The following is a 27,648-nucleotide window of genomic DNA, read 5'->3' on the forward strand; positions in this document are numbered from 1 at the left end:
TATTCCTTGTAACATGTTACCTGTATGACAACGTTTTTACATATCTGGTTGTCGAAGGTGTGTACGGGAGGTGAAGTCAGGTGCAGGAGAGCAGAGTATAGTGAACATGCACACTTTAATTCCATTCCACAAAATACAGCATATAATACAAACACGGAACATGGCAAAAGTAAAGCGCCCGACAATAATCCACATCACAAACAAACAATACACACAAAGACATGGAGGGAAAACAGAGGATAAATACATGCAGTAATTATAGAATGAAAACCAGGTGTGTAATGGAACAAGACAAAACCAATGGAATATGAGAAATGGAGCGGCGATGACTAGAAAGCCGGTGACAGCGATAGCCGAACGCCGCCCAAACAAGGAGAGGAGCCGACTTCGGTGGAAGTCGTGACACTGGTATAGACATCTGTCAGGGTTGGTGTTGATTCCATTTCAATATTTCTGGTATGTTCTATAATCTAATGTGGTTGTTTAATTCAAATTGACTTCTAATCACATGGCCCAGTGGCATGCTGGACAGAAAGTGACTTTCCCACTAGCACTCACATTATATAAAAATGGTTTATCTATCTATTGACATACAGTACCAAACAAAAGTTTGGACACACCTACTCATTCCAGGGTTTTTCTTTATTTTTTACTATGTTTTACATTGTGGAATAATAGTGAAGACATCAAAACTATGAAATAACACATATGGAATCATGTAGTAACCAAAAAAGTGTAAACAAATCCAAATGTATTATATTTGAGATTCTTCAAAGTAGCCACCCTTTGCCTTGATGCTAGCTTTGCACACTCATGGCATTCTCTCAACCACACTTTTTGTTTGGCCAGGCAGGGATGTCCTTGTCCCATCGCGTTCTAGTGACTCGGACGCATGCACACTGACACGGTCGCCTGGTGTACAGTGTTTCCTACTACACATTAGAGGTCGACCGATTATGATTTTTCAACGCCGATACCGATTATTGGAGGGTCAAAGAAGCCGATACCGATTAATCGGACGATTTTTATTTATTTATTTATTTGTAATAATGACAATTACAACAATACTGAATGAACACTTATTTTAACTTAATATAATAGATCAATAAAATCAATTTAAAAATCAGTTTTGATTCCAAAACATCCAGTGATTTTGCAGAAATACTCATAATAAACATTGATAAAAGATACAACTGTTATTCACAGAATTAAAGATAGACTTCTCCTTAATGCAACCGCTGAGTCAGATTTCCAAAATTTTTACGGAAAAAGCAATCTGAGAACGGCGCTCAGAGCCCAATCCAGCCAGAGAAATATCCGCCATTTTGGAGTCAACAGAAGTTAGAAATAACACTATAAATATTCACTTACCTTTGATGATCTTCATCAGAATGCACTCCCAGGAATCCCAGTTCGACAATAAATTACTGATTTGTTCCATAAAGTCCATAATTTATGTCCAAATAGCCACTTGCTGTTAGCGTGTTCAGCCCAGTAATCCATCTTCATGAGGAGCGAGCACTTCGTCCAGACAAAAACTTGAAAAGTTCCGTTACAAGTCGTAGAAACAAGTCAAACGATGTATGAAATCAATATTTAGGATGTTTTTAACATAAAACATCAATAAGCTTCCAACCGGAGAATTCCTATGTCTGAAGAAAAGCACTGGAACAAGAGCTAACTCTGTCGGGGGCACGCGTCAAGAGCCTGAGACACTCTGCCAGACCACTGACTCAAACAGGTCTCATGAGCCCCTCCTTTATAGTAGAATCCTCAAACCAGTTTCTCAAGACGGTTGACATCTAGTGGAAGCCGTAGGAAGTGAAACTTGACTCCGTGGACACTGTGTATTTGGCAGGCCAAGCTTTGAAAAACTACAAACCTCAGATATCCCACATCCTGGTTGTTTTTTTTTCAGGTTTTCGCCTAATATGCATATATTAGCATCTGGGACAGAGTAGGAGGCAGTTCACTGGGCACGCTATTCATCCAAAAGTGAAAATGCTGCCCCCTATCCTGAAAAGGTTCAAGAGACAGCGCACTTCTTAATCAAATAAGCTACTTTAATGCAAATGTTGTTGTCATCTTTTGCCCTGTGAAATCAGCAAAACAAGCTCAATAACTCAATGCATGCATGCACTTCTATTGAATATGTGACTCGCTTCAGATAACTAGGCATATGTCACACGTCACTACTTCACACAGGAGAGGCATTTCATTTTTTTTTTTTATCAAAAATCATTTTTGGGGGAGAAATGCCTTCTGGAACATGTGGACTTTCATGTCCCTTAATAACAACCTTATATTCCATCTGTAAATACAAATAAAATAGATTATGAGCCTAGTTGGTTTAGACACCAGGAACCAGGAACCAAAAACCAGGATTTTTCCTGCTAGCCATGATTGGGTGAGATAATGGGTGGGCTGGATTTGTTGGGAGATGAATTTGGATTGGTCTGTAGCATCTGTCTATAACGTGAGCTTGCTCATTATGTGTTGATAGACCTTTCTACCTCGCCGTTTTTGAAAGAGATAAAATTAGCCACCAAGAACTACAAAAGTTTTGCTACTTTTCTCAACAACATTGATAACCTGAAATTATCAGGAGCTATCATTAGATCAGTTGGAAAAAGTGACAGGCTACTTTCTGCACTAGCCACGGTCAGTGTGAACCAGATGACTTGACACAATGCTGGCCAAAAAAGATGTAATAATTGGCTACAATTAAATCTGGCTACAAAAAAAAATGAGTTAAATGGTTTCAGTCTGCTGTGAAGTGTTCATCCATGTGTACGGGTAAGAGTCTAACTACATTTTCAGATATTATAAGTTTCTAATTTGGTCAGAAAGTCCTTTTCATTGCAAGTCAAAGCACACTGTTCACTAGCTAGCGAACGTTAGCTTGCTGGCTCGCTAGCTAACATTTATGTGTATGAATCAGAAGTCCATTTGCATTGCTAGTTATAGCCTAATGTTAGTTAGCTAACACTGGACCAAGTTGTTAGCTTTAGCTATCTGCAGATTCATATTACAGCTATGACAATGTTTGTACTGGTAGTAGTATGAGTTGGGATTATGCCAGTTCATTGTTTTGCTGGATAGGTACAAGGCTAAACAAAAGACTCCACTTCGCCAGATGATTCAGGGATGCAAATTTGTGAAGGCCCAAAAAAGTGACACTTTTTTTCGCACTGAAACATGCAAATAAAAATCCCCGCTAGGGGGAAATGCAGGTCGTAACTAATTAAACAACAAAGAATGTGATCTACATGATCAGTCTCTATGTGTAAAATAGTGGTTAATGTGAACCTAACTCATAGCAAAAGAAAATGTAAAGAAAGCAATCCAATTGTTGCCTAGACTTTCCTGCAAACGACACTCAAGTCGTGAGAAAAAACAATACACTAATATTGCAGTTAGCCATGACAGTCTTTATAATAGAACGCTTGTGACCACACACATCTAAATATTGCACTTGTGAAATAAACATCTTAAAGTAGAAATAGAATGAAACAAACAGGCATTCTATTTTTGCTCTATTATAGTGGCCACTATAGTAGATGTAGATCAAGTGCAAGACTACATGTGTGCAAAAATAACATTCACTGAGTAAAACATTAAATAATCCCCTCTCACTCACATGTTACTGTCAAGTTCAACCTAACAAAAACAATATACTTGGGCTACTTTGCACATTATTACATCGTTCACGTTCTGCCTGTGGACATCTGTTCTACAATGTGCCAGCAGGGCATGAAACCCTTTGTTGGCATAATTGATCTCTTTCAGGCAGAGAGTACACCTGGCAAACCCCTTTTTATCCACTGTATTGAAAAAGTGAGAAGGAAGGAAAGTGTGTGGTGTTCCTTTCAACTCTATGCTGGCATCCAGTTTAAGCCAGGCCCAGCTCCAACTACACTTCATCCCTGAATCCACTTGTTTAACCAAGCAACGCCTCATTTTCACCTAATTCTCTCATTCCGAAAATTAACCACATACTGTAGAGGGAAAACATTAGTTCACCGACAGTACTCTAGTTAGTTTGTTAACTTCTTAACATTTTACACAGATCAAGTAAGCAACTAACGCGTCATAACTTGAGGAACGGCAAGGAGTCGTATACCAGTTAATTAATACTATAGAGAATGGTTAGTTCACTAACGTTAGCTCATCTGATGTTGTAACGTTAGCTGTTTGCTAATTTTCACACCATAAACTCAATTATTCGATCAGTTAAATTGGCTAATGTTGCTCAACATTCCTCTGGCTAGCTATCGGAGAATTGGACCCAGCTACTGTGGCAAGATACTTAACAATGCTAACAATACTTGTTCCACCACACTTTCTCCCTCACCTCAAACTTTCCAAATGCCAGTTGTTTTTCGGTTACAGCTCATGATACGCTTCCTCACTCCTGTCTCCGTGGTCAGGCTTCTCACCTACCTCTTCGTTATTGTTCAGAGGACGCGCTGCTGTAGGTGTCAACTGCCATGCCATTCCACTCTCCGCCCTTGCAACACGCGCTAATGCTGTCTTGTTTGCATACAACCAGTAGTGATCCGAACACCCCCCGCCTAAACTTTTCTCATCGGAGCTACACCAATCACCTAGGTCACCTATTTTGAAATCAAAACGGCGAATTTCACCGAAAGGTGACTAGTTTCCATCCCTGATGATTACATGACCCATCAAGTTAGCCTGGTGTGTCTGAGAGTGATTAAGGCCATCTATTTTATTTCATGATCATGTGTACATGTCTAGAAAAAAAGTGACATTTTCCTTCACATGACCCATACATTTACCCATACAAGTGTGTCTGGGTAAGAATCATCTAATAATAATAAAATATTTATAAAATATTTTTATCTGGACACTTTCTGTTTTTGATTCTGAATGGGTGTAGACACACAAATGCTCTCCAGTAGCTCTTCTGTGGGGTTACAAGTTAATAAACCTTTAATGCAGAATCACTTTCCCATTGTTCCTCAACCGCAGTGTATACCATATATACCATTTTCTAGTTCTGGGTCTCTACTTTTATTGAATGTAAAAAACACAATTTAAAATTTTGCTACATAAAACCGAATGGAGGCATCTGGTCACATATGCATTCACCTGTACGGTTAATAGGCCTAGGCTACATCTTGATTTACCCAGTTTATCAAGATATATACCATTCAAATAATTGATTACCATTATGTTGTTATGGCGTTAGATTAAAAAAAAAAAAAATAAAAATGATTGTATGATTGTACAATTGCTTCATTAACGTATACAGTGCTTTCTGAAAGTACTAAGTCACCCTTGACTATTTCCAGTTTGTTACCTTACAGCCTCATTCTTAAAATATATTAAAAAAATAAACAAATAATCCTCATCAATCTACACACAATAGCCCATAATGACAAAGCGAAAACATGTTTTTAAATGTGTCTTCCGCATTTAACCCAACCCCTCTGAATCAGAGAGGCAGAAAGACAGATTTTTACCTTGTCAACTCGTGGATTTGATTTAGCAATCTTTCGGTAACGTTACTGGCCCAACGCTCCTATCCACCCAGTTTATCAAGAAATATAATCGTACCAGTATGTTATCTAACCCTAACTAACTAGCTAACCAAGAACATTTAACATGAACTAGCTAGCTTTGACAATTACATTGTATTTATTACCTATATCATATTAACTAAACACATACATTTCCAGAACAATTATTCTTACCTTGGTCAGTAAGTGGCAGTTGGTGGCAACTGGCAAGCTAAAGCTAACGTTAGCTGTTTTAACTAACATTAACGTTACCAGCTCGATGAAAACTCTTGCTTGCAAGCAGTTCCGAATTTATTTATTTTCTTCCTCTTGTCAACCCAGGTGGAAATATATTTTAAATCAATGTTATACATATGTAATTAAATAAAATGCAATTTTCCATGAGAAAGCTTTTGGCAATGACTGGTCTTCTCCTTCGACAGGTGTAGTTTTTTTTTTTTTTTTAAATAGTAACGGTCGCTCTGTCAGTTAATGGGGATCCTCTATGGAGGGAGATAGCTGCCAAAAGGTTGAATGTACTTATCGTCAGGATTGTAATAAAATCCATATGTAAATTGTTAGGATCATAAGAGAAGCCATGTGAAACGTGAAATGTACATTTTAAATTAGATCTGTAAATGTACTATATTACGACTACAAATTAACATTTACAAGTACCATTTTTTGTCATTTAAATTTTTGGGGTATACATATATATATATATAGAGAGAGAGATATTTTTTTTTTACTTTACCCTTTACTCGGTTATAGATATTTTTTATACCTACAAACTTTTGTAGGTAATGTGGCACATTGCAGTGGACATGAACCAAATGTAGCTAGTTGGAGTTAGCTAGTCAATCAAGCAACTCTAGCCCAGATATTAGAGACATTTTTGCAGCTTCTGGTTTAATTTCCAAAATAAAAGTCTAGAGCTTATTTTAGAATATTACACCAGTAGATGGCTTAGTATAGGCTTGGGCCTTCAGCAAATGACTTGTGTGAGAATGATAAAGACACAGAAGAGTCTTGTCTAGAATAGCCACCTGAGCTGCAAAATAGAAAGTAAATATGATTTAGGCTAGGCCTATTCCGCCATCTACAAATGCCATGCTGTTGTGTGTAATTTAATCACCATAAAATTGCATAATTTGATTGTTGTCTATCAACAATGACAAGCCACCGGGGTCTGACAATCTGGATGGAAAATTACTGAGGAGAATTGCAGATGACAAGTCCAGAACAGACTATGGGAGGCACACAGTACTATATAGAGCCATGACTACATGGAACTCTATTCCACATGAAGAAACCGATGCCATCAGTAAAATTAGATAAACACCTTAGGGAACAGAGGGGACTGTGAAGCTACCTTTTCAGCAGCTAATGGGGATCCATAATTAATACAAATACAACTATTTTGTTTAACATTTATTTAGAGAAGATATTTAGAGCACTATGAGCTAGGGTCTCTTTTTAAGGGGAGCCCTATAATAAAAACAGTTATAAAACACAATTACATTTAATTTTAAATTATTCCTTAAGACACCAGTCCCCAAAATGATGGTCTAAATTGCAATGCCTACAAGTTGAAGGCCTATTGTTAAAAATTTGGATAGGCCTAAATTAAACACAGAATTATTCAAGTGATAGGCTAAAGAACTTTGGAGAGTTTAGATAATTTTGAATACACACATGGATTTAAATAAACAAATAGATAAGACTGTTCTATTGTATTTTATTTAGTTTCTATTGTAACTCAGACAAAATATTGAATGGATGACATACTGACTGACTGAACTGAATGAATGATGAATTAAATGTTCAAATATGTTGGAATGACGAGTTGCATGCGACATGCATGCCTTGCACTTTATTTGGCTAGTAGGCAAATAGGCCTACATTAGGGTATAAAGACTCTATATGGCTGCATGCCTCCAGAATGGCATCTTCTGAGGGCTGCTTTTCCGAAGATGCGCGGTGCTGCATGGAGATCACAAGCTCTTCAACTGGGCAGCAGTGTCGTGATGGAGGGAAAAGCCTACACGGAGACTACCTCAGACCACTGCAACAGAGTTATTGTAAAGAGTGGGAATGAGCTTATGCCAGACTTAGCCGACGTTTAACCTCTCCCTTGTTAATTCCAAAGTCAATATGTTCATGACCCGAATCATATAAATCATGTAAAATAATTTTAAATTCATATTAACCTACAGAATGTGCATTGGCCAGATTTTGAGGAATGAAATATCTAAATATTCTACACAAAAGTGGTCATAATTAATAGATTCACAAAATAAGTATTATTATTCTGTTTCATTATTCCTGATAGATACTACTGATTATGATTCATGATTTTTTAAACATTTATTTAACTCGGCAAGTCAGTTTAAGAACAAATTCTTATTTTAATTACGGCCTACGAACAGTGGGTTAATGGCCTTGTTCAGGGACAAAGGACAGATTTTTACCTTGACAGCTCGGGGATTTGATATTGCAACTTTTTGGTTACTAGTCCAACACCCTAACCACTAGGCTACCTGGTAGATAATACTGGTTATGATTCATTATCAAAGGTAGATACTACTGGTTATGATGAATTATTCCTGGAAGATAAAAAAAATCAAATCAAAGTTTATTTGTCACGTGCGCTGAATATAACAGGTGTAGACCTTACAGTGAAATGCCTACTTAAAGGCTCTAACCAATAGCGCAAAAAAGGTACTAGGTGAACAATAGGTAGGTGCTCGATCCTCCTTTTCCTGTAGTCCACAATAATCTCTTTAGTCTTGGTTATGTTTAGGGATAGGTTGTTATTCTGGCACCACCCGGCCAGGTCTCTGACTTATAGGCTCTGGCACCACCCGGCCAGGTCTCTGACTTCCTCCCTATAGGCTGTCTCGTCGTTGAGGGAGAGGTTGTCGTCCTGGCACCACCCGGCTAGGTCTCTGACTTCCTCCCTATAGGCTGTCTCGTTGTCGGTGATCAGGACTACCACTGTTGTAACATGGTGTGAGTATGTTCACAAATTTCACGTTTACGTGAAATTTGTCTCACTCCATAGGGCTTGGGAAAATTTGAAATTGTGATTGACAGCTCACTCAAAAATATATTTACAGATATGTTATAGATTCACATGTCTCTTTCATCTTATTATGTTTAATAAGTAGCAGATATACCTCAAGGAATATGATAATAGGCTAGCTACGTAATTCACTTTCTGATCCAACTTTTGCATGCAACGCCCACTTTGTGAACCTAATGCCAAAGGTCAATAGCATTACCATCAGGTTAGAGAAGGTTATAAGATGTGACTGTGTATTTTACACACATATTTTAATGTTAATTTCTTTATGTTTTTGATAAATACATTACCAAATATATTTACATATGTTTCAATTGTATTTAAATATATTCCAATATTTTTTCCGTATGGGTTAGGCTTACACTGAAGCGAAAAACTACAAAGGACTTATTATATGTGCACCAGACAGATATTTATGAAAGGAAATAGAGGGTAGACTTTTCTCATGTGAGGCCTAGTCCCATCATCCTCGTTGCCATCCAGGTTGCTTGGTGGAGGAGTGAATTAATAATTTATTGTCTCATAGGGAGATTTGCTTGTCAAAAATACAAGAGTAGACTATATGAGATTATAGCTGAGATTTATTGGCCGATTATAGGCCAACAGTTTCCCCCAAAGCCAATAATGTTTCTTTGCGGACACACAAAAATAAGATTGATCCAGTCAACTCCAAATATTTCTGTCATGCACTAGCATACACTCAATGGGGATTATAAAATGCCTGTCCAATTTCTTTTTAAATAAGCAGATTTCCCCATTTCCACCCTGAATGGACAATGCTTTGACTTCTGAACAAACTATTTGACCTAATAATAATTTGGTGGGTGCAAACATTTGTCCTATTTCACACTTGTACAAGTGTGTATTATACACATTTTAATTGGAAATGTATTTTGTTGCATATCCCAACTCCCCCTGAGACCCCCAGGGGTCATAGCCAGGATCAGTAAATATCAGGAAGTGGACCAGGAAGTGATGACATGTGTGTAGCTTGTTTAAATCTACAGTTCACTGTCACAATGTGACTTGAATTGATTCCTCTTATGCATAGCCGCGGGAAGTTGCGGTGCTGAGCACCCTGATTAAAAAAAAAGTAATAGTGATTTGTGAACTAGGCCTTTATTACTCCTGTATTAACATGGAAAATACTCCTCAGCACCAAGCCCCCAAATAGTTAATGTGAGATTGTCTTCCGACAGATAGGACTCACTTCTACAATACCGTTTTGCTGCTCTTCACTAATCAATTGCAGTCATAATCATTCGGGGCAGCAGTGTAGCCTAGTGGTTAGAGTGTTAGTAACCGAAAGGTTGCAAGTTCAAATCCCCAAGCTGACAAGGTACAAATCTGTCATTCTGCCCCTGAACAGGCAGTTAACCCACTGTTCCCAGGCCATCATTGAAAATAAGAATTTGTTCTTAACTGACTTGCCTAGTAAAATGAAGGTAAAATAAAAAATAATCAACAATGTTATCGTGCCTCATTAAGTAATTCTCCAAAGGGAATGTGCCATCATGTTTCCTGCTTTCTATTTGGAATGTAAATATACATCTTGTACGTATGGCTCATCTGTGGCAGAGAGGATTACGTAATTCATCAAAAGGCAAGCACAATATCTTAAACATTTGTATTTTATTACATTTTTAATAATCACATCACATGAACAATTAACCACAACAAACACTTCTTTCAAAACCCGAAAAAATACATTCTAAATGAAAAAAAAAAAAATCAAAACAAAATAAATTGACATAAGTCATCCTAACACATCCCATTTGTTTCTGCTCTTGAGTAGGTGTTTTCTATCAGTACACTTTGTGTGAGCTAACAGCTAGAAGCAGATCTATGGAGCTCATTGTTGCATCACCGGAGAGCTCTAAGTATAACACAAGCCAAACCTGACAGCTGCTGTTAGTCTTACACAAAGGTGTGTTAGGACGTGGAGCTTCCCATGATACTCCAGGGCAGAACAATGTTACTAAATGACCCGATACAAACTCTGATTTCAAATCCCTCTTCCACACATTTTGTATGTTATACAGTGAAATTCATACATATTAGTTTCAATCCCTTTCGTGTTACATGTATCTTGTTTTCAAATCAACGCAAGGTCGTCCACTGTATCCTACAATGTCAAAATCACATCTAAAATGGTCTTCCTGTAAATAACAGTGTTTAAGTTTCTTAAGACTGGGGTTGTGGGGATGGACAAATGTTATGTGAAAGTTAACAAAACTCTTACAATTTGTGAAAGAAAGGCTGTTCAATAGACAGCAATGCAAAAACTGGACCAGACCCACTATGCCTTCCATAAGCCCTCTAACACTCCCCCAACCACCACGCACCAATGGGAACACAAGATAAATACACAAGATAAATACACATAGAAAAAGTGTTGTTTCTTTAGTACACTAAATCTCCAGAACATTCTTTTACTTCAGCAGCCCTTTTCTCGGAAAAAAGGTAGACTTGCTCAATAATAATAATAATTAATATTACTCATCACCATTAAATCTGTTAAAGGTAGATGAACATAAAAGCTATACTTAACATCCTTATTACACCCCCCCACACACACACACACACACACACACACACAATTGTTGTCGTTGCTGTGGCGAAATAGTGTATAAACAGACAAAATCTATATTTCTAAAAGAAAAAACGCATGCAATCTCAAAGAGAACATGAAGACCAGGGGTGAAAGTGATAGTAAAAGTGGTTGTGGACAGGCACAAGGAGGACATGTCCCCATCAGACGAGGAACGTGGCACCAGAGGCCATACTACAATCCAGCTCAGCAGGCGCTCCTCTGATGCACGACAAACCTCTCAAATATCAATATCTACAAACCTATACAATTTCAAAATAAAATATTGTTGATAACAATAAAATCTATTTTCTTAAAACATTTGGCTCTGGGGATTATTCCACACATCTCAAAAGATTGTTACCCTCAAACTGTCACGCCTTGGTCTTAGTATTTTGTGTTTTATTAATTAGTTGGTCAGGCCAGGGTGTGACATGGGTTTATTGTTTGTTGTATTCTTAGTGGGGTTTTTTAGTTATTGGGATTGTAGCTGATTAGGGGTGTGTGTTACATAGGTTTGGCTGCCTGAGGCGGTTCTCAATCAGAGTCAGGTGATTCTCGTTGTCTCTGATTGGGAACCGTATTTAGGTAGCCTGGGTTTCACTTTGTATTTCGTGGGTGATTGTTCCTGTCTCTGTGTTAGTGTTCACCAGACAGGCTGTATAGGTTTTTCACGTTCCGTTTGTTGTTTTGTTTTTTCATGTATCGTCGTTTGTTCTATTAATAAACATGAGTAACCAACACGCTGCATTTCGGTCCGACTCTCTTTCGACAAACGAAGAACGTTGTTACACAAACAATATTTCATGGTGGTCCTAGGAGCAAAATGGGAGGCCATCAAGATGAAACACAGTTCTATGCTGTACAGGAGTGTGCTAAGCTCCTTAACAGTGTTTGTTAAGTGGCCCCTATGCATTGCAGACATATCCATGGATAGCTCTACCTTCAATCAAATACACATTTCCATCACGGTGAACCCTCTTTGATATATTCAAGCCTTTAAGGTGCTTTTAATAGTTCCCATACCTCTGATTTAAGAGGATATTAAAAATGTCAGTTGTATCATTCTTGCACATTTTGGAGTGTTGGTGCTACTTTTAGGAGGTCTACATTTTGACTTGAATTAGCGGGGCGTGGGGGGAAAAAATAAATCTTTACTCAAAAAAATGACTTGATGTACTGTCCTCATTTTGAGTACAACACAAATAAACCCGATGAACGTATAGCTGATTTATATACCAAACTGCAATATAATTTCCAGGCAAAATGACAGCCTCTGACTCTCTTCCTGCCCACTGTCCAAAGCAAAGAACGCAATAATAAGGAAAGATAAACCACTGACTATGATTTGCCCCCAAGGACAAATATACTGAACCACAACACTGCAAGTCTTAATGCACATAGGCTTTCTGCTCTGGGCATGATATTACCTGGCCATGCACTAAAATAAAGCAATTGGAGGCAATCGTTGGATACATTACTACATGTACAATAAGCCACATCGAATGTTCCACTGCCAATAAATAGCCTGACGAGAGAAGTCCTTCAGCTAGTCCACTTATAACCGTCAAAAAACATCTGACCAGAACCCTCAGAAAAGAGCTGAAATAGAACAACAACAAGGATTAGTTACAAAATAGAATTATTGTAAATCCTAATCCGACTACAGAGCCACCAGGCGGCTTGACGGGTCTGTTACTCTCCAGGGACAAGGGCCCATCAGCTTGAGCTTCCAGCCCGAGTTCCATCCCAGTTTCAGGTAAACAGGACATGAGGCACGTACAAGACACACAGCTCCACCAATTTCCAAGACCCTTCCCTTCAAATAACTAATCTTCACACAAGTCCCTTGTACTGTATTCAAAATTAAAGCTTCCAAACTCTACTTTCTTCAACTTTTCCCAGACTACTATTCTGACAGTGGAACATTCAACGTTCAGAACAGTTTGTACATATTATATACGCAAACTGTTTTGAACATCCGAATGTTCCACTGCCACATCACATTGTTATTTTAACCCGCTTAAGTGGACACGTCTTTCACTACGCCTCAGTGTTCGTTGTCTCTCTGTTCTTATCCGTCTTTAACTCCCTCCTCACATTCCCAACATGCTTCCTCGGTCTCAAAGCCCTAAACAGAGTTGCGTCTTCATGATTGTGTGCCTTTGTTTCAAGAAGAAAAAAAATAATGGTTGCGTGTATTCAAGAAGCTCTCTGAGTCCTAATGGTGAATAGACCATCCAGCGTATTGCTTGTACGAGAAAGAATACTAATAAAGAAGGAAACGATGAGAAAAACCTTCTACCAAAACAGATGAGGAAAATAAACCAAAGTCGAGAGAGAGAGAGAGAGAGAGACAGACAGAGAGACAGAGAGAGAGAGAGGAGAGAGAGAGAGAGAGAGAGAGAGAGAGAGAGAGAGAGAGAGAGAGAGAGAGAGGGGAGGGGAGAGAGAGAGGGAGAGAGAGAGAGAGACAGAGAGAGAGAGACAGAGAGAGAGAAAGAGAGAGACAGAGAGAGAGAGAGAGAGACAGAGAGAGAGAGAGAGAGAGAGAGAGACAGGGAGAGAGAGAGAGAGACACAGAGACAGAGAGACAGAGAGAGAGACAGAGAGAGACACAGGAGAGAGAGACAGAGAGACACACAGAGAGAGAGACAGAGAGACACACAGAGAGAGAGACAGAGAGAGAGAGAGAGAGAGAGAGAGAGAGAGAGAGAGAGAGAGAGAGTAAACGGAACAGAACACCACAGCTCATTGTTACAGCAGAATTCACTCAAACACACCATCACAAACACATAGATTAAAGAGAGTTAAATAGCCTACTGTTCAAGCAGTCTACTAGTTTCAAATGCTCTGATGATGGACAGTGAAGAGAGGAGGGAGGTGAACCAGTGAGTGAGTCGATGGTTAGTGAATACTGAGTGAATAATCAATGGTTACTGGGAACACACGGCAGCCCTACATGCTCACAAGTAAAGGGGTGCTACACACATATTACTCTCCGTACGTAACCCACAGGTGAGTCTAGGGGGGTTTCCCATTGGGTAGTGTCTATGGGGGTGTCTGTACGAAGCAAACAGGTTTGTTCAAGGCCGCTGTTGCCTGGTAGATTACGCTCTCACTAAAACGGCACTAGTACGTACTGTAATACTGGACATGACTGGCGTCTGCTACTGTGTGCTGCGACTGCCATGTTCTGCTCTTGTAGAGACCAGGAAACATGATCTAAAATGAGCGCTGTTGTCAGAAAGCCAGGAAGGAAAAGGTTCATATACAACACAGCCCATCGCCCCTCCCATCACCTGATCAGAGGGACCAACGGAAAACCATGATCCTAGGAAAGTCCTCCGAGCACATTAATACAAGATTAGCACAACCAGACAAATCAGAGAGAACATGGCAAGCCTCCGTTACCCTCCCATTGATATCCCACCCTGCCCGAAGCTTGGTCTACTGTATGTACAATGTCAGCTCAGCCAATGGGAACAGGACAGCGGTAGGTCGGTAGCACAGGGTAGGCGTAATAACATGATACATGAATTAGATCATAGGAAGGGTGAGGTGTTTGGAACTGGGGTGTGGGGTTGAGGGTCATGATCCGAGTCCTGCTAGTGTGCCGTTGAGGGGGAAGAGGGAGGGGGCTGGGGGTAGCCGGCAGAGGCCAGGAAGTCATTGAGAGAGACACTGGGTTGCAGGTGTGAGGGGCTGTTGTCTGGGGCTGGCCAGGTTATGATGTCGGCGCCGTGATCCGTGCGAGAGCAGGCGATCTAGCAGAAGTTGAGCTTGAAAGACTCAATCTGTAGCAGGAAGAAAAGGAAAGAGGAGAGAAGGAGAGAGGAGAGAAGGAGAGAAATGGAGAGGAGAGAAAGATAGAGAGGAGAAGAAGAGAGGAGAGAGGAGAGAAGAAGAGAGGAGGAGAGGGAGGAGAGAAGGGGAGAGAAGGATAGAGAGGAGAGAAGGAGAGAGAGGAGAGAGAGAAGGAGAGAGAGAAGAGAGAGAGAGGGGAGAAAGTGAGAAAGGAGAGAAGGAGAGAGGAGTGAGAGAAGAGAGAGAGGAGAGAAGATGAGAGAGGAGAGAAGGAGAGGAGAGGAGAAGAAGAGAGGAGAGAAGGAGAGAAGGGGAGAGAAGGATAGAGAGGAGAAGGAGAGAAGGGGAGAGAAGGATAGAGAGGAGAAGAAGAGAGGAGAGAAGAGAGAGGAGAGAAGGTGAGAGAGGAGAGAAGGAGAGAGAAGAGGAGAAGAAGAGAGGAGAGAAGGAGAGAGGAGTGAGAGAAGAGAGAGAGGAGAGAAGGTGAGAGGAGAGAAGGAGAGAGTAGTGAGAGAAGAGAGAGAGGAGAGAAGATGAGAGAGGAGAGAAGGAGAGAGGAGAAGAGAAGAAGAGGGGAGAGAAGGAGAGAAGAGTGAGAGAAGAGAGAGAGGAGAGAAGATGAGACAGGAGAGAAGGAGAGAGGAGAGGAGAAGAAGAGGGGAGAGAAGGTGAGAGAGGAGAGAAGGAGAGAGGAGTGAGAGAAGAGAGAGAGGAGAGAAGGTGAGAGAGGAGAGAAGGAGAGAGGAGAGGAGAAGAAGAGGGGAGAGAAGGAGAGAGGAGTGTTGGACAGGATATGTTGAGATGAAGAGGGTAGAGGGATAACACAAAGAAGAATTAGAAGCCTGTAGAATAAGAAGTCAAAGGTAATGTAGAGGTCAGGGACTTTGTATCCCAACTTCAAAAGGCACCTCTCCAGACCAGACATCCCCTCTCTACTTACTTGTCTCAGGGATACTTGAGTCCAGGCCCTGGGGGTCATGGAGGCCCCGGCAGGGGGCATCCTCCTTTACCCCATTCTCCCGGGAGGGGCTGCTTGCCTGTCCTGGCGCCGTGGCTGGAACTGGGGTATCACTGGGGGGAACCTCATTCCCCTCTGCTATCTCCTGGGCCCCCTCAGCCTAGAAACAAACACAGTGGCAGGGTGTCAGTTGGGGCAATGGAACAAGGGTTTCAGTGTGTGTACAGTAGGACAAGTGGGATAATAACAAAAAGAGTACTCAAAGAAAACAGGCGCTGACGTTGTCTTCAAATGGTAAGAAACTCATTAAACCTATTACAGTACCAGGGTTAGTGGTTTAACGGCATCAAATCAAGTGGAAAATAAAAGAGCTTATATTAAATCAAAAATATTAGATGAGGAATATAACCTTCAGCTATATTAACAATCGGAGTAATAATAATCTGAATCTTTAGACTGGGGTTTAGGAGTACGGTATGTCAGGGTCCGGAAATCATGGCTCTATCTCACAAAAAGACTACAATGGAAGGGATCAATGACAAAATCCAGGGGAATTTAGATAGTTTGTATTTCAATATATTTCAAACCCATTTAAACCCTTGTTTTTTTTGGGGACCATTTTCATTCAAAGGAAATGTTCCTGCCGAAACCACAGAGAGTGCCAGAACAACTATGATGTAAACATGGACTGGTCAAGTGTTGTGTAAGATGATAAGTATGTGTAGGCATACTACAACATCTCTGAAACAGACCTATAACACCTTACTGTCATTATATTCTCAACTGTATGCAAGTATTGATGAGATGAAATCCTAAAGGATGTGATGGAGGACCAACTGAGAACATGTCCCGTCGTGTGTGTTTATTATCAACTATGTACTCTCTATGCATTGTAGAAAGATCACGTTCATTCCCAGTGCCAGAGGAGATGAATGGTGCAGCCATTGATATGGTGGTCATGTGACAGATATTATGGACTGTGATAGGCTGAGGGGACAGGCGACATCACACTAGATAGGACTGGCTGATGCACAGACATCCCCCACCCACCTAGATGGTTGTAAAAAAAGATGGAGGGTCCCTAGGAGAGGAGCCATAGTAGTTCCTTCCTGTATTACCAGCCTCTCCTCTTGGTTATCCTCACTCCCCTCACACATGTCCTCTTATGGGGGACATCACCCCTCCCCCTCATCTCCCCACTGTAAGGGTGCACATTCCCCTCCTCTTCTCTCTCTCCTCCACCCCAACTCCCTCCTTCCATCACCCGGTCTTTCTCTTGTTGCTCAGACTCGAACTGCTATGCCTGAAGGTCCAGTCTTCCCACATCTCCAAGGAGGAGAAACGGGGGAGGAAGGAGGCAGATTCTTCAGGTGCCACATGAAGAGAGAACCATGCTGTCAACAGTCATTAGCAAAACACCTCCCAGCATCTTCAATTGTTGTTATGAACACAGTGAGGAAAGAGTACAGAGAAAATAAACACAATGCTTCCCCCCCATTGCTTATTTTTATTTCTCTCTCTCCCAATTCAATTCAATTCAAGGGGCTTTATTGGCATGGGAAACATGTGTTAACATTGCCAAAGCAATGTCTCTCTCTCTGTCTCTCTCACTTTATCTCTCTCTCTCTCTGACTGTCTCTCACTGTATCTCTCTCACTTTATGTCTCTCTCTCACTTTATCTCTCTCGCCCTCTCTGTCTCTCTCACTGTATCTCTCACTTTATCTCTCTCTGTCCCTCTCTGTCTCTCTCACTGTATCTCTCACTTTATCTCTCTCTCTCGCTCTCTCTCTGTCTCTCTCTCTCTGTCTCTCACTTTATCTCTCTCTCCCTCTCTGTCTCTCTCTCTCTTTATCTCTCTCTCCTCCCTCTGTCTCTCTCTCTCTGTATCTCACTCCACCCTCTGTCTCTCTCTCTCTGTAACTGTCTCTTTTACTTTATATCTCTCCCTCCCTCTGTCTCTTTCTCTCTCTCTCTGTCTCTCTCTCACTTTCTCTCTCTCTCTCTCTCTCTCTCTCTCTCTGTCTCTCTCACTTCATCTCTCTCTCTCTCTCACTCTCTCTCTCTTTCTGTCTCTTTCTCTCTCTCTCTTTGTCTTTCTGTCTCTCTCTATCACACACACACACACACACACACACACACACACACACACACACACACACACACACACACACACACACACACACACACACACACACACACACACACACACACACACACACACACACACACACACACACAAACAGACAACAGCAAAAGATTGACAGACAGACAGACAGACAGACAGACAGACAGACAGACAGACAGACAGACAGACAGACAGACAGACAGACAGACAGACAGACAGACAGACAGACAGACAGACAGACAGACAGACAGACACACACACACACACACACACACACACACACACACAAACAGGCAAAATATTGGGGAGCGACACATTCCACAGCCGATATTGTCCACAGTGTAATAACGTGACTTGACCATTGGTCAGTAAACAGGGCCAAAATACAGGTAATACTTACCGTACCTGTGCCATTGGCTATCTTGGCTATCTTCCCTTAAATGTTTTTCAGAATGCTATCATTGTGTTGATCACATTTCCAAGTTGTTATCTCGACTAAACCAGGCTGAACATTTGATAAACCAGGCTGAACATCTGAACATATCAGAGGAACAGACTAAACCAGGCTGAACATATCAGAGACTAAACCAGGCTGAACATATCAGAAGTAAACCAGAACATATCAGACTAAACCAGGCTGAACATATCAGAGGAACGAGACTAAACCAGGCTGAACATATCAGAGGAACGAGACTAAACCAGGCTGAACATATCAGAGGAACGAGACTAAACCAGGCTGAACATATCAGAAGTACGAGACTAAACCAGGCTGAACATATCAGAGGAACGAGACTAAACCAGGCTGAACATATCAGACGAACGAGAATAAACCAGGCTGAACATATCAGAAGTACGAGACTAAACCAGGCTGAACATATCAGAAGTACGAGACTAAACCAGGCTGAACATATCAGACGAACGAGACTAAACCAGGCTGAACATATAAGAACATACCAAACGTACGAGATTAATCCAGGCTGAACATACCAAACGTACGAGATTAATCCAGGCTGAACATACCAAACGTACGAGATTAATCCAGGCTGAACATACCAAACGTACGAGATTAATCCAGGCTGAACATATCAGACATACGAGACGAAACCAGGCTGAACATCTGACATGCAGCAGACTAAACTGTAATGTGTATGTAAGTAGGAGTACAAAGTTACTCAGTATGAGGCTCCTTTGTCTGGTGACCTCACCTCGATGTTGCCACCGCCGGGCCCGTGACACAGGTTGTCCATTGAACCCACTTTGGACTTAGCCTTATCCTTGAAGTTCACTTTCTGGGACTCGATCTTCACATCGCCGCCCCCTGCAGGACACACACAGTCACTGCATAGGTCTGAGGAATATATCAGTTGGTGATTATGGATGTTTTGTTTAATCTTTATAATCATCTTTGGGAGTCATGTTTGAATGTTCCTTGATTACTTTTGGATTTCATCTATCAATACTTGTATAGAGTTGAGAATATAACGACAGTAAGGTGCTGTGGTCAATCAAACCCATAGAGATACATGAATTACTGTGTACATACAGGATGACAACTCAACAGGTCTACCCAAGAAAACCTTACCAGGCTTGTGTTTGATGTTGGCCTTGGAGCCACACTTTGATGTCACTTTGCTTAAGTCCACCTTTTTGTTGAGTATCTGAACCTGCAAACCGTACAACAGACCCAGTTACACACATTGAAGAGGTCCTTCATGAAAATCGGTCAAAGAACCATGGCAGCCATCTTCTTCGCCGTGCAGTTGAATCTATTTACCTTTATCATCAGCCATCTGTTCTGTACTGCCCCTTCTACCAATGTGTCCAGCGCATACAGTAGCAATAAGAGCACAACCAATCAAAGGAGGAAGTATACATGGAGAGCCAATCAGAGTTGAGTGTCTGTGCAGGTCAGAGGTCAGACAGGGAAGGGTGGTGTTTGGTGTTGAGTGAGTTAGAGAGACAGAGACAGGGAAAGTCTAAGCCAAGGGCAGTAGCAGGCACTACGGAGGAGGGTTATCTAGAGCTACCATGCTGGCAGAAAAAAATATATCACACAACAGCCTCTTGTCGCCAAGGTCCAAAAACAACAGAAAGAAAAAAACTGTGATTGAGTGACGTGTCTCTGGGCCTCTTGCGTGGAGCAGCAGTCTCAGGCGTTACTACAGACCCGGGTTCATTCCGGGGCTGTGCCACAACCGTCCGTGGCTGGGAGTCCCGTAGGACGGAGCACAATTGGCCCAGCGTTGTTCGGGTTAGGGAGGGTCGCCAGTTGAACAGTGTTTCCTCCGACACATTGGTGCGGCTGGCTTCTAGGTTAAGCTGGCGGATGTTAAGGGGCGTGGTTAGATGGGTCATGTTTTGGAGGACGCATGACCCCACCTTCGCCTCTCCCGAGCCCGTTGGGGAGTTGCAGCGATGAGGAAAGATTGAAAATTGTGGCCACCAAATTACAGTGGGGCAAAAAGTGGGTCCTGGAGTGGCCTAGCCAGTCTCCAGATCTCAACCCCATAGAAAATCTTTGGAGGGAGTTGAAAGTCTGTGTTGCCCAGCAACAGCCCCAAAACATCACTGCTCTAGAGGAGATCTGCATGGAGGAATGGCCCAAAATACCAGCAACAGTGTGTGAAAACCTTGTGAAGACTAACAGAAAACGTTTGACCTCTGTTATTGCCAACAAAGGGTATATAACAAAGTATTGAGATACACTTTTGTTATTGACCAAATACTTATTTTCCACCATAATTTGCAAATAAATTCATTAAAAATCCTACAATGTGATTTTCTGGATTTTTTTTCCTCATTTTGTCTGTCATAGTTGAAGTGTACCTATGATGAAAATTACAGGCCTCTCTCATCTCTTTAAGTGGGAGAACTTGCACAATTGGTGGCTGACTAAATACTTTTTTGCCCCACTGTATATATAAATTTAATTGAAAAAAATAAATATATAATTGCGTTCAGGCAATGACGTGCCAGTGCCAAAAGGGGGCACCACTGTAGAATTTCCTAGACTGGAACAGAATCCTGAAAATAAATGTCAATTGCAGGACAGTGACTCAGATCATTTGAGTCAGGTTCTTGAAAAAGGTCTCCAACCGAAAAGTCTACAATAAACGGGTTATTATTGTGTGTATCAGTCTAGTTCAGCCTGTCTCAAACCTGTTCCAGTGGAGGCTTCAGTAGAACGAATAAATAAAACCCTCCCGTGGGATTTATTGGTCATGACGTGCGGTCGGTCGTATGGGGTTGGGGGCCATTGAAGCTAAGCTGCAATCCGGTACTAACCTTCCCTCCACCAGGAACATGCTTGATATTGTCCTTGGAACCCAAGCGTGAGGTGACGTGGCTGAAGTCCAGCTTTTTGGAGACTATCTGAACCTACAAACACAGCATAGCAGGCAGAGAGGAAGAGTAGGGTCACCGTGGGGGTTAAGGTTAGAGGGAAGGTCGGGATAGTGCTGTGACGAGGAAGGAAGAGAAGTGTGCAGAAACATCGAGAGGCCACAGACAGAGAGGTGTATTAAGTCACACATGCGGGTCCCACATCCACACCTGCCCTTTGAGGACGCTCAATTGCTGCCGTATTGAAACAGGCCCCTCTTTAAATGGGGTTGTATTATGATAGTGATGCTTCCTCCTGTTGTGTATTGTATGTTGTTGCTAATATACCTGTGTTGTTACGAGTGCAAATTACAAGAACTGTGGTGATATTGCTATGTATATTGCTATGTATATTGCTATGTATATTGCTATGTATATTGCTATGTATATTGCTATGTATATTGCTATGCATATTGCTATGTATATTGCTATGTATATTGCTATGTATATTGCTATGTATATTGCTATGTATATTGCTATGTATATTGCTATGCATATTGCTATGTATATTGCTATGTATATTGCTATGTATATTGCTATGTATATTGCTATGCATATTGCTATGTATATTGCTATGTATATTGCTATGTATATTGCTATGTATATTGCTATGCATATTGCTATGTATATTGCTATGTATATTGCTATGTATATTGCTATGGATATTGCTATGGATATTGCTATGTATATTGCTATGTATATTGCTATGTATATTGCTATGTATATTGCTATGCATATTGCTATGTATATTGCTATGCATATTGCTATGCATATTGCTACGTATATATATGTATATACAATTTGATTTGATATGCCCTTTTAATGGTCTTAAGTGGATGGCATAAGTCACTGTTAGTTTAATAGTCACTCTGATGATATCCAGCCATATTGAGACATTCGTACTTGTTAGCACATAGACCGATAATCACAGTGTGACAATATGAAATTAGTGCTACGAACCCACAAACCCACTACTTGGATTTTGACAGGAACGTGACAAAACGTCATACTGTTCACGAGACATTTTTGTTAGAAATCACTGCACCCACCCTTGTGCTGACAGTTAAAGTAAAGGAAACACACACACACACACACACACACACACACACACACACACACACACACACACACACACACACACACACACACACACACACACACACACACACACACACACACACACACACACACACACACACACACACACACACACACACAGCTATCCTTGTGGGAACCAAATAATTGATTCCCATCCAAAATCCTATTTTCCCTAACCCCTAAATCTAACCCGTAACCCTAAATCTAACCCGTAACCCTAAATCTAACCCGAACCTTAATTATAACCCAAACCTTAATTGTAACCCTAAAACTATACCTTACTGTAACTCCTCGCCCTAATCTTGATTCTAACCCTAACCCTAAACCTAACTCTAAACCTAACATTTTAAGCTCAGATCCTTGACAGCCATAGGAGACTGGTGGGTGTCAATGTGGTAATTATAGAGATTTAGTAGAGTGTGACTGAGCAGAACTCAGAAACACATAATGACTTAATGACTGAGAACAGCCCTCAGCAACGACTCTGTCTCAGGGCATTTAACACTATGCGGTAAGGCAGGCAGGCCCATGTTAAAAACCATGTTTAAAACCATGTTAAAAACCATATACTGTATATATTTGTACTGCTGTCAAGCAACATTGTCAATATGGACTCCCGTTTCTCTGGCTCTGGTTTGTGTTACTGTATGAAGTCCTGTGAGGAGTTCTGAGAGGAGTACGCCATCTGATCTGGTATCCCATTTACCATTCGTCCATATCTCAATAATCACTGTGTTTTTGAGGTGAAACCTGAAATAAAACATGAATCAGAACGGTTGTATTTTAAACGCTTGTTTCTTTTCTGTGGTCCGCTGCCACGAAATCTCACATTGATGGTAAACTCCAGAGAGGTGAGAGCTGTCTGACTGTAAACACACTGGTGTGTAGTCCACTGTGAGCACTGTCTGGCTATAAACACACTGGTGTGTAGTCCACTGTGAGCGCTGTCTGGCTATAAACACACTGGTGTGCAGTTCACTGTGAGAGCTGTCTGGCTGTAAACACACTGGTGTGTAGTCCACTGTGAGAGCTGTCTGGCTGTAAACACACTGGTGTGTAGTCCACTGTGAGCGCTGTCTGGCTGTAAACACACTGGTGTGTAGTCCACTGTGAGCGCTGTCTGGCTGTAAACACACTGGTGTGTAGTCCACTGTGAGAGCTGTCTGGCTATAAACACACTGGTGTACAGTCCACTGTGAGAGCTGTCTGGCTATAAACACACTGGTGTGTAGTCCACTGTGAGAGCTGTCTGGCTGTAAACACACTGGTGTACAGTCCACTGTGAGGTCACACCAGTGAATCACGACTCTCTTTTCAGGCTTCATTCTCACAATGGAAAAGTCAGGAACAGTGTCAGTCGGTCGGTCAGTCACTTGTTCATCTACTTTTAGACAGCAGTCTGTCAGTCCATGCAGTGAATGAGGGACAATCAGAGAATGAGTGAGTGCATGTGTTTCTGTAAACACACTGTGTGCAGTTCAATGAAATGTCTGGCACAAAAACTAAAACCGAGGCGGAGATAAACACACTGGTGTGCAGTTCAGCTTGGGCTATAAACAATGGATGAGATATAAGAGATATAAACAGCTTGGGGAAGAATGGAGGAGATATAAGAGCTATAAACACACTGGTGTGTAGAATGGAGGAGATATAAGACATACAAACAGCTTGGGGAAGGTTGGAGGAGATATAAACAACACTGGTGAATGGAGGAGATATAAGAGATATAAACAGCTTGGGGAAGAATGGAGGAGATATAAGAGATATAAACAGCTTGGGGAAGAATGGAGGAGATATAAGAGATATAAACAGCTTGGGGAAGGTTGGAGGAGATATAAGAGATATAAACAGCTTGGGGAAGAATGGAGGAGATATAAGAGATATAAACAGCTTGGTGTAAGTCCACTGGAGAGATATAAGAGATATAAACAGCTTGGGGAAGGTTGGAGGAGATATAAGAGATATAAACAGCTTGGGGAAGAATGGAGGAGATATAAGAGATATAAACAGCTTGGGGAAGAATGGAGGAGATATAAGAGATATAAACAGCTTGGGGAAGAATGGAGGAGATATAAGAGATATAAACAGCTTGGGGAAGGTTGGAGGAAATATGAAGAGACACTTTAGAAGACAATGACAAGAGGATAGAGACAAATAAAGAGAGAGAGTAGTAAACAGGGGGTAGTAAACAGAGGGTAGTAAACAGAGGGTAGTAAACAGAGGGTAGTAAACAGAGAGTAGTAAACAGAGGGTATTAAACAGAGAGTAGTAAACAGAGGGTAGTAAACAGAGGATAAGAGAGAGAGTAGTAAACAGAGAGAAGTAAACAGAGGGTAGTAAAACAGGGGATAAGAGAATGGATAGTAAAAGAGATATAAACAGAGGATAAGAATGGAGGAGTAAAAGAGATAGTAAACAGAGGATAAGGTTGGAGTAGTAAAAGAGATATAAACAGAGGGTAGTAAACAGAGGATAAGATATAAGAGATATAAACAGCTTGGGGAAGAAACAGAGGATAGTAAAAGAGATAGTAAACAGAGGATAAGAGATGGAGTAGTAAACAGAGATATAAACAGAGGATAAGGGGAAAATGGAGAGAGTAGTAAAAAGAGATAGTAAACAGAGAGGAAGAACAGAGGGTAGATATAAACAGAGAGTAAGAATGGAGGAGTAAAAGAGATAGTAAACAGAGAGTAAGAGAGAGAGTAGTAAACAGAGTAGTAAACAGAGAGTAGTAAACAGAGAATAAGACAGAGAGTAGTAAACAGAGAGTAGTAAACAGAGAGTAAGAGAGAGTAGTAAACAGAGAGTAGTAAACAGAGAGTAAGAGAGAGAGTAGTAAATAGAGAGTAGTAAACAGAGAGTAAGAGAGATAATATTAAACAGAGAGTAGTAAACAGAGAGTAAACAGAGAGTAGTAAAACAGAGAGTAAGATAGAGACTATTAAACATAGAGTAGTAAACAGATAGTAGTAAACAGAGAGTAGTAAACAGAGGATAGTAAACAGAGAGTAGTAAACAGAGGGTAGTAAACAGAGGATAAGAGAAAGAGTAGTAAACAGAGAGGAGTAAACAGAGGATAGTAAACAGAGAGTAGTAAACAGAGAGGAGTAAACAGAGGATAAGAGAGAGGGTAGTAAACAGAGAGTAGTAAACAGAGGATAAGAGAGAGAGTAGTAAACAGAGAGTAGTAAAAAGAGGGTAGTAAACAGAGAGTAGTAAACAGAGGGTAGTAAACAGAGGGTAAGAGAGAGAGTAGTAAACAGAGGGTAGTAAACAGAGGGTAAGAGAGAGAGTAGTAAACAGAGAGTAGTAAACAGAGAGTAAGAGAGAGAGTAGTAAACAGAGTAGTAAACAGAGAGTCGTAGCAAACAGAGAGTCGTAGTAAACAGAGAGTAGTAAACAGAGAGTAAAACAGAGTCATAGAGACAGAGAGTATTAGTAAACAGAGAGTAGTAAACAGAGAGTAAGTAGTAAAACAGAGAGTAGTAAACAGAGAGTAGCAAACAGAGTCGTAAAACAGAGAGTAGTAAACAGAGACTAAGAGAGAGAATAAAACAGAGAGTAGTAAAACAGAGAGTAAGTAGAGAAACATAAACAGTGTAAACAGAGAATATTAAACAGAGAGTAGTAAACAGAGAGTAAACAGAGAGTAGTAAACAGAGAGTCGTAAACAGAGAGTCAGCAAACAGAGAGTGGTAAACAGAGAGTAGTAAACAGAGATTCATAGCAAACAGAGAGTAATAAACAGAGAGTCGTAGTAAACAGGGAGTCGTAGTAAACAGAGTCGTAGTAAACAGAGAGTAGTAAACAGAGAGTCGTAGTAAACAGAGAGTAATAAACAGAGAGTCGTAGTAAACAGAGAGTCGTAAACAGAGTCATAAACAGAGAGTAAGAGAGAGAGTAGTAAACAGAGAGTCGTAAACAGAGAGTCATAAACAGAGAGAAGTAAACAGAGGGTAGTAAACAGAGAGTAAGACAGAGAGTAGTAAACAGAGAGTAGTAAACAGAGAGTAGTAAACAGTGAGTAAGAGAGAGAATATTAAACAGAGTAGTAAACAGAGAGTAGTAAACAGAGAGTAGTAAACAGTGAGTAAGAGAGAGAATATTAAACAAGAGTAAGAGAGAGTCGTAGTAAACAGAGAGTCGTAAACAGAGTCATAAACAGAGAGTCATAAACAGAGAGTAAGAGAGGGAGTAGTAAACAGAGAGTCGTAAACAGAGAGTCATAAACAGAGAGAAGTAAACAGAGAGTAGTAAACAGAGAGAAGTAAACAGTGAGAAAGAGAGAGAATATTAAACAAGAGTAAGAGAAACAGAGAGTCGTAGTAAACAGAGTCGTAGTAAACAGAGAGTCAGTAAACAGAGAGTCAGTAAACAGAGAGTAAGAGTAAACAGAGAGTAGTAAACAGAGAGTCATAAACAGAGAGAAGTAAACAGAGAGAAGTAAACAGAGAGTAGTAAACAGAGAGTAGTAAACAGAGAGTCGTAGTAAACAGAGTCGTAGCAAACAGAGTCGTAGCAAACAGAGAGTCGTAGTAAACAGAGTCGTAGTAAACAGAGAGTCGTAGTAAACAGAGAGTCGTAGGAAACAGAGTCATAGTAAACAGAGAGTTGTAGTAAACAGAGAGTCGTAGCAAACAGAGTTGTAGTAAACAGAGAGTCGTAGTAAACAGAGAGTCGTAGCAAACAGAGAGTCATAGTAAACAGAGAGTCGTAGCAAACAGAGAGTCGTAGCAAACAGAGTCGTAGTAAACAGAGAGTCGTAGCAAACAGAGAGTCATAGTAAACAGAGAGTTGTAGCAAACAGAGTCGTAGCAAACAGAGTCGTAGTAAACTAGGAGTCGTAGCAAACAGAGAGTCGTAGCAAACAGAGAGTCGTAGCAAACAGAGTCGTAGCAAACAGAGAGTCGTAGTAAACAGAGAGTCATAGCAAACAGAGAGTCGTAGCAAACAGAGAGTCGTAGCAAACAGAGTCGTAGCAAACAGAGAGTTGTAGTAAACAGAGAGTCGTAGCAAACAGAGAGTTGTAGTAAACAGAGAGTCGGATACAGAGGATAAGAGAGAGAGTAGTAAA

General features: G+C 40.8%; 1 protein-coding gene across 1 annotated transcript in view; it reads right to left on the reverse strand.

The window, feature by feature from the left end:
• Window positions 1-13,826: 13,826 nt before the first annotated feature.
• The window catches only part of LOC135521685 (uncharacterized), a 196,216-nt gene continuing 182,394 nt past the window's right edge, over window positions 13,827-27,648 (reverse strand). The window contains 5 exon segments of the mRNA XM_064947360.1: window positions 13,827-14,997; window positions 15,948-16,125; window positions 19,298-19,410; window positions 19,675-19,756; window positions 21,378-21,470. Of these exon segments, the coding sequence (XP_064803432.1) occupies window positions 14,993-14,997; window positions 15,948-16,125; window positions 19,298-19,410; window positions 19,675-19,756; window positions 21,378-21,470 (471 nt within the window). The 3' untranslated portion in view covers window positions 13,827-14,992.

The sequence above is a fragment of the Oncorhynchus masou genome, chromosome 30 (genome assembly GCF_036934945.1).
Source record: "Oncorhynchus masou masou isolate Uvic2021 chromosome 30, UVic_Omas_1.1, whole genome shotgun sequence".
NCBI lineage: Eukaryota > Metazoa > Chordata > Actinopteri > Salmoniformes > Salmonidae > Oncorhynchus > Oncorhynchus masou.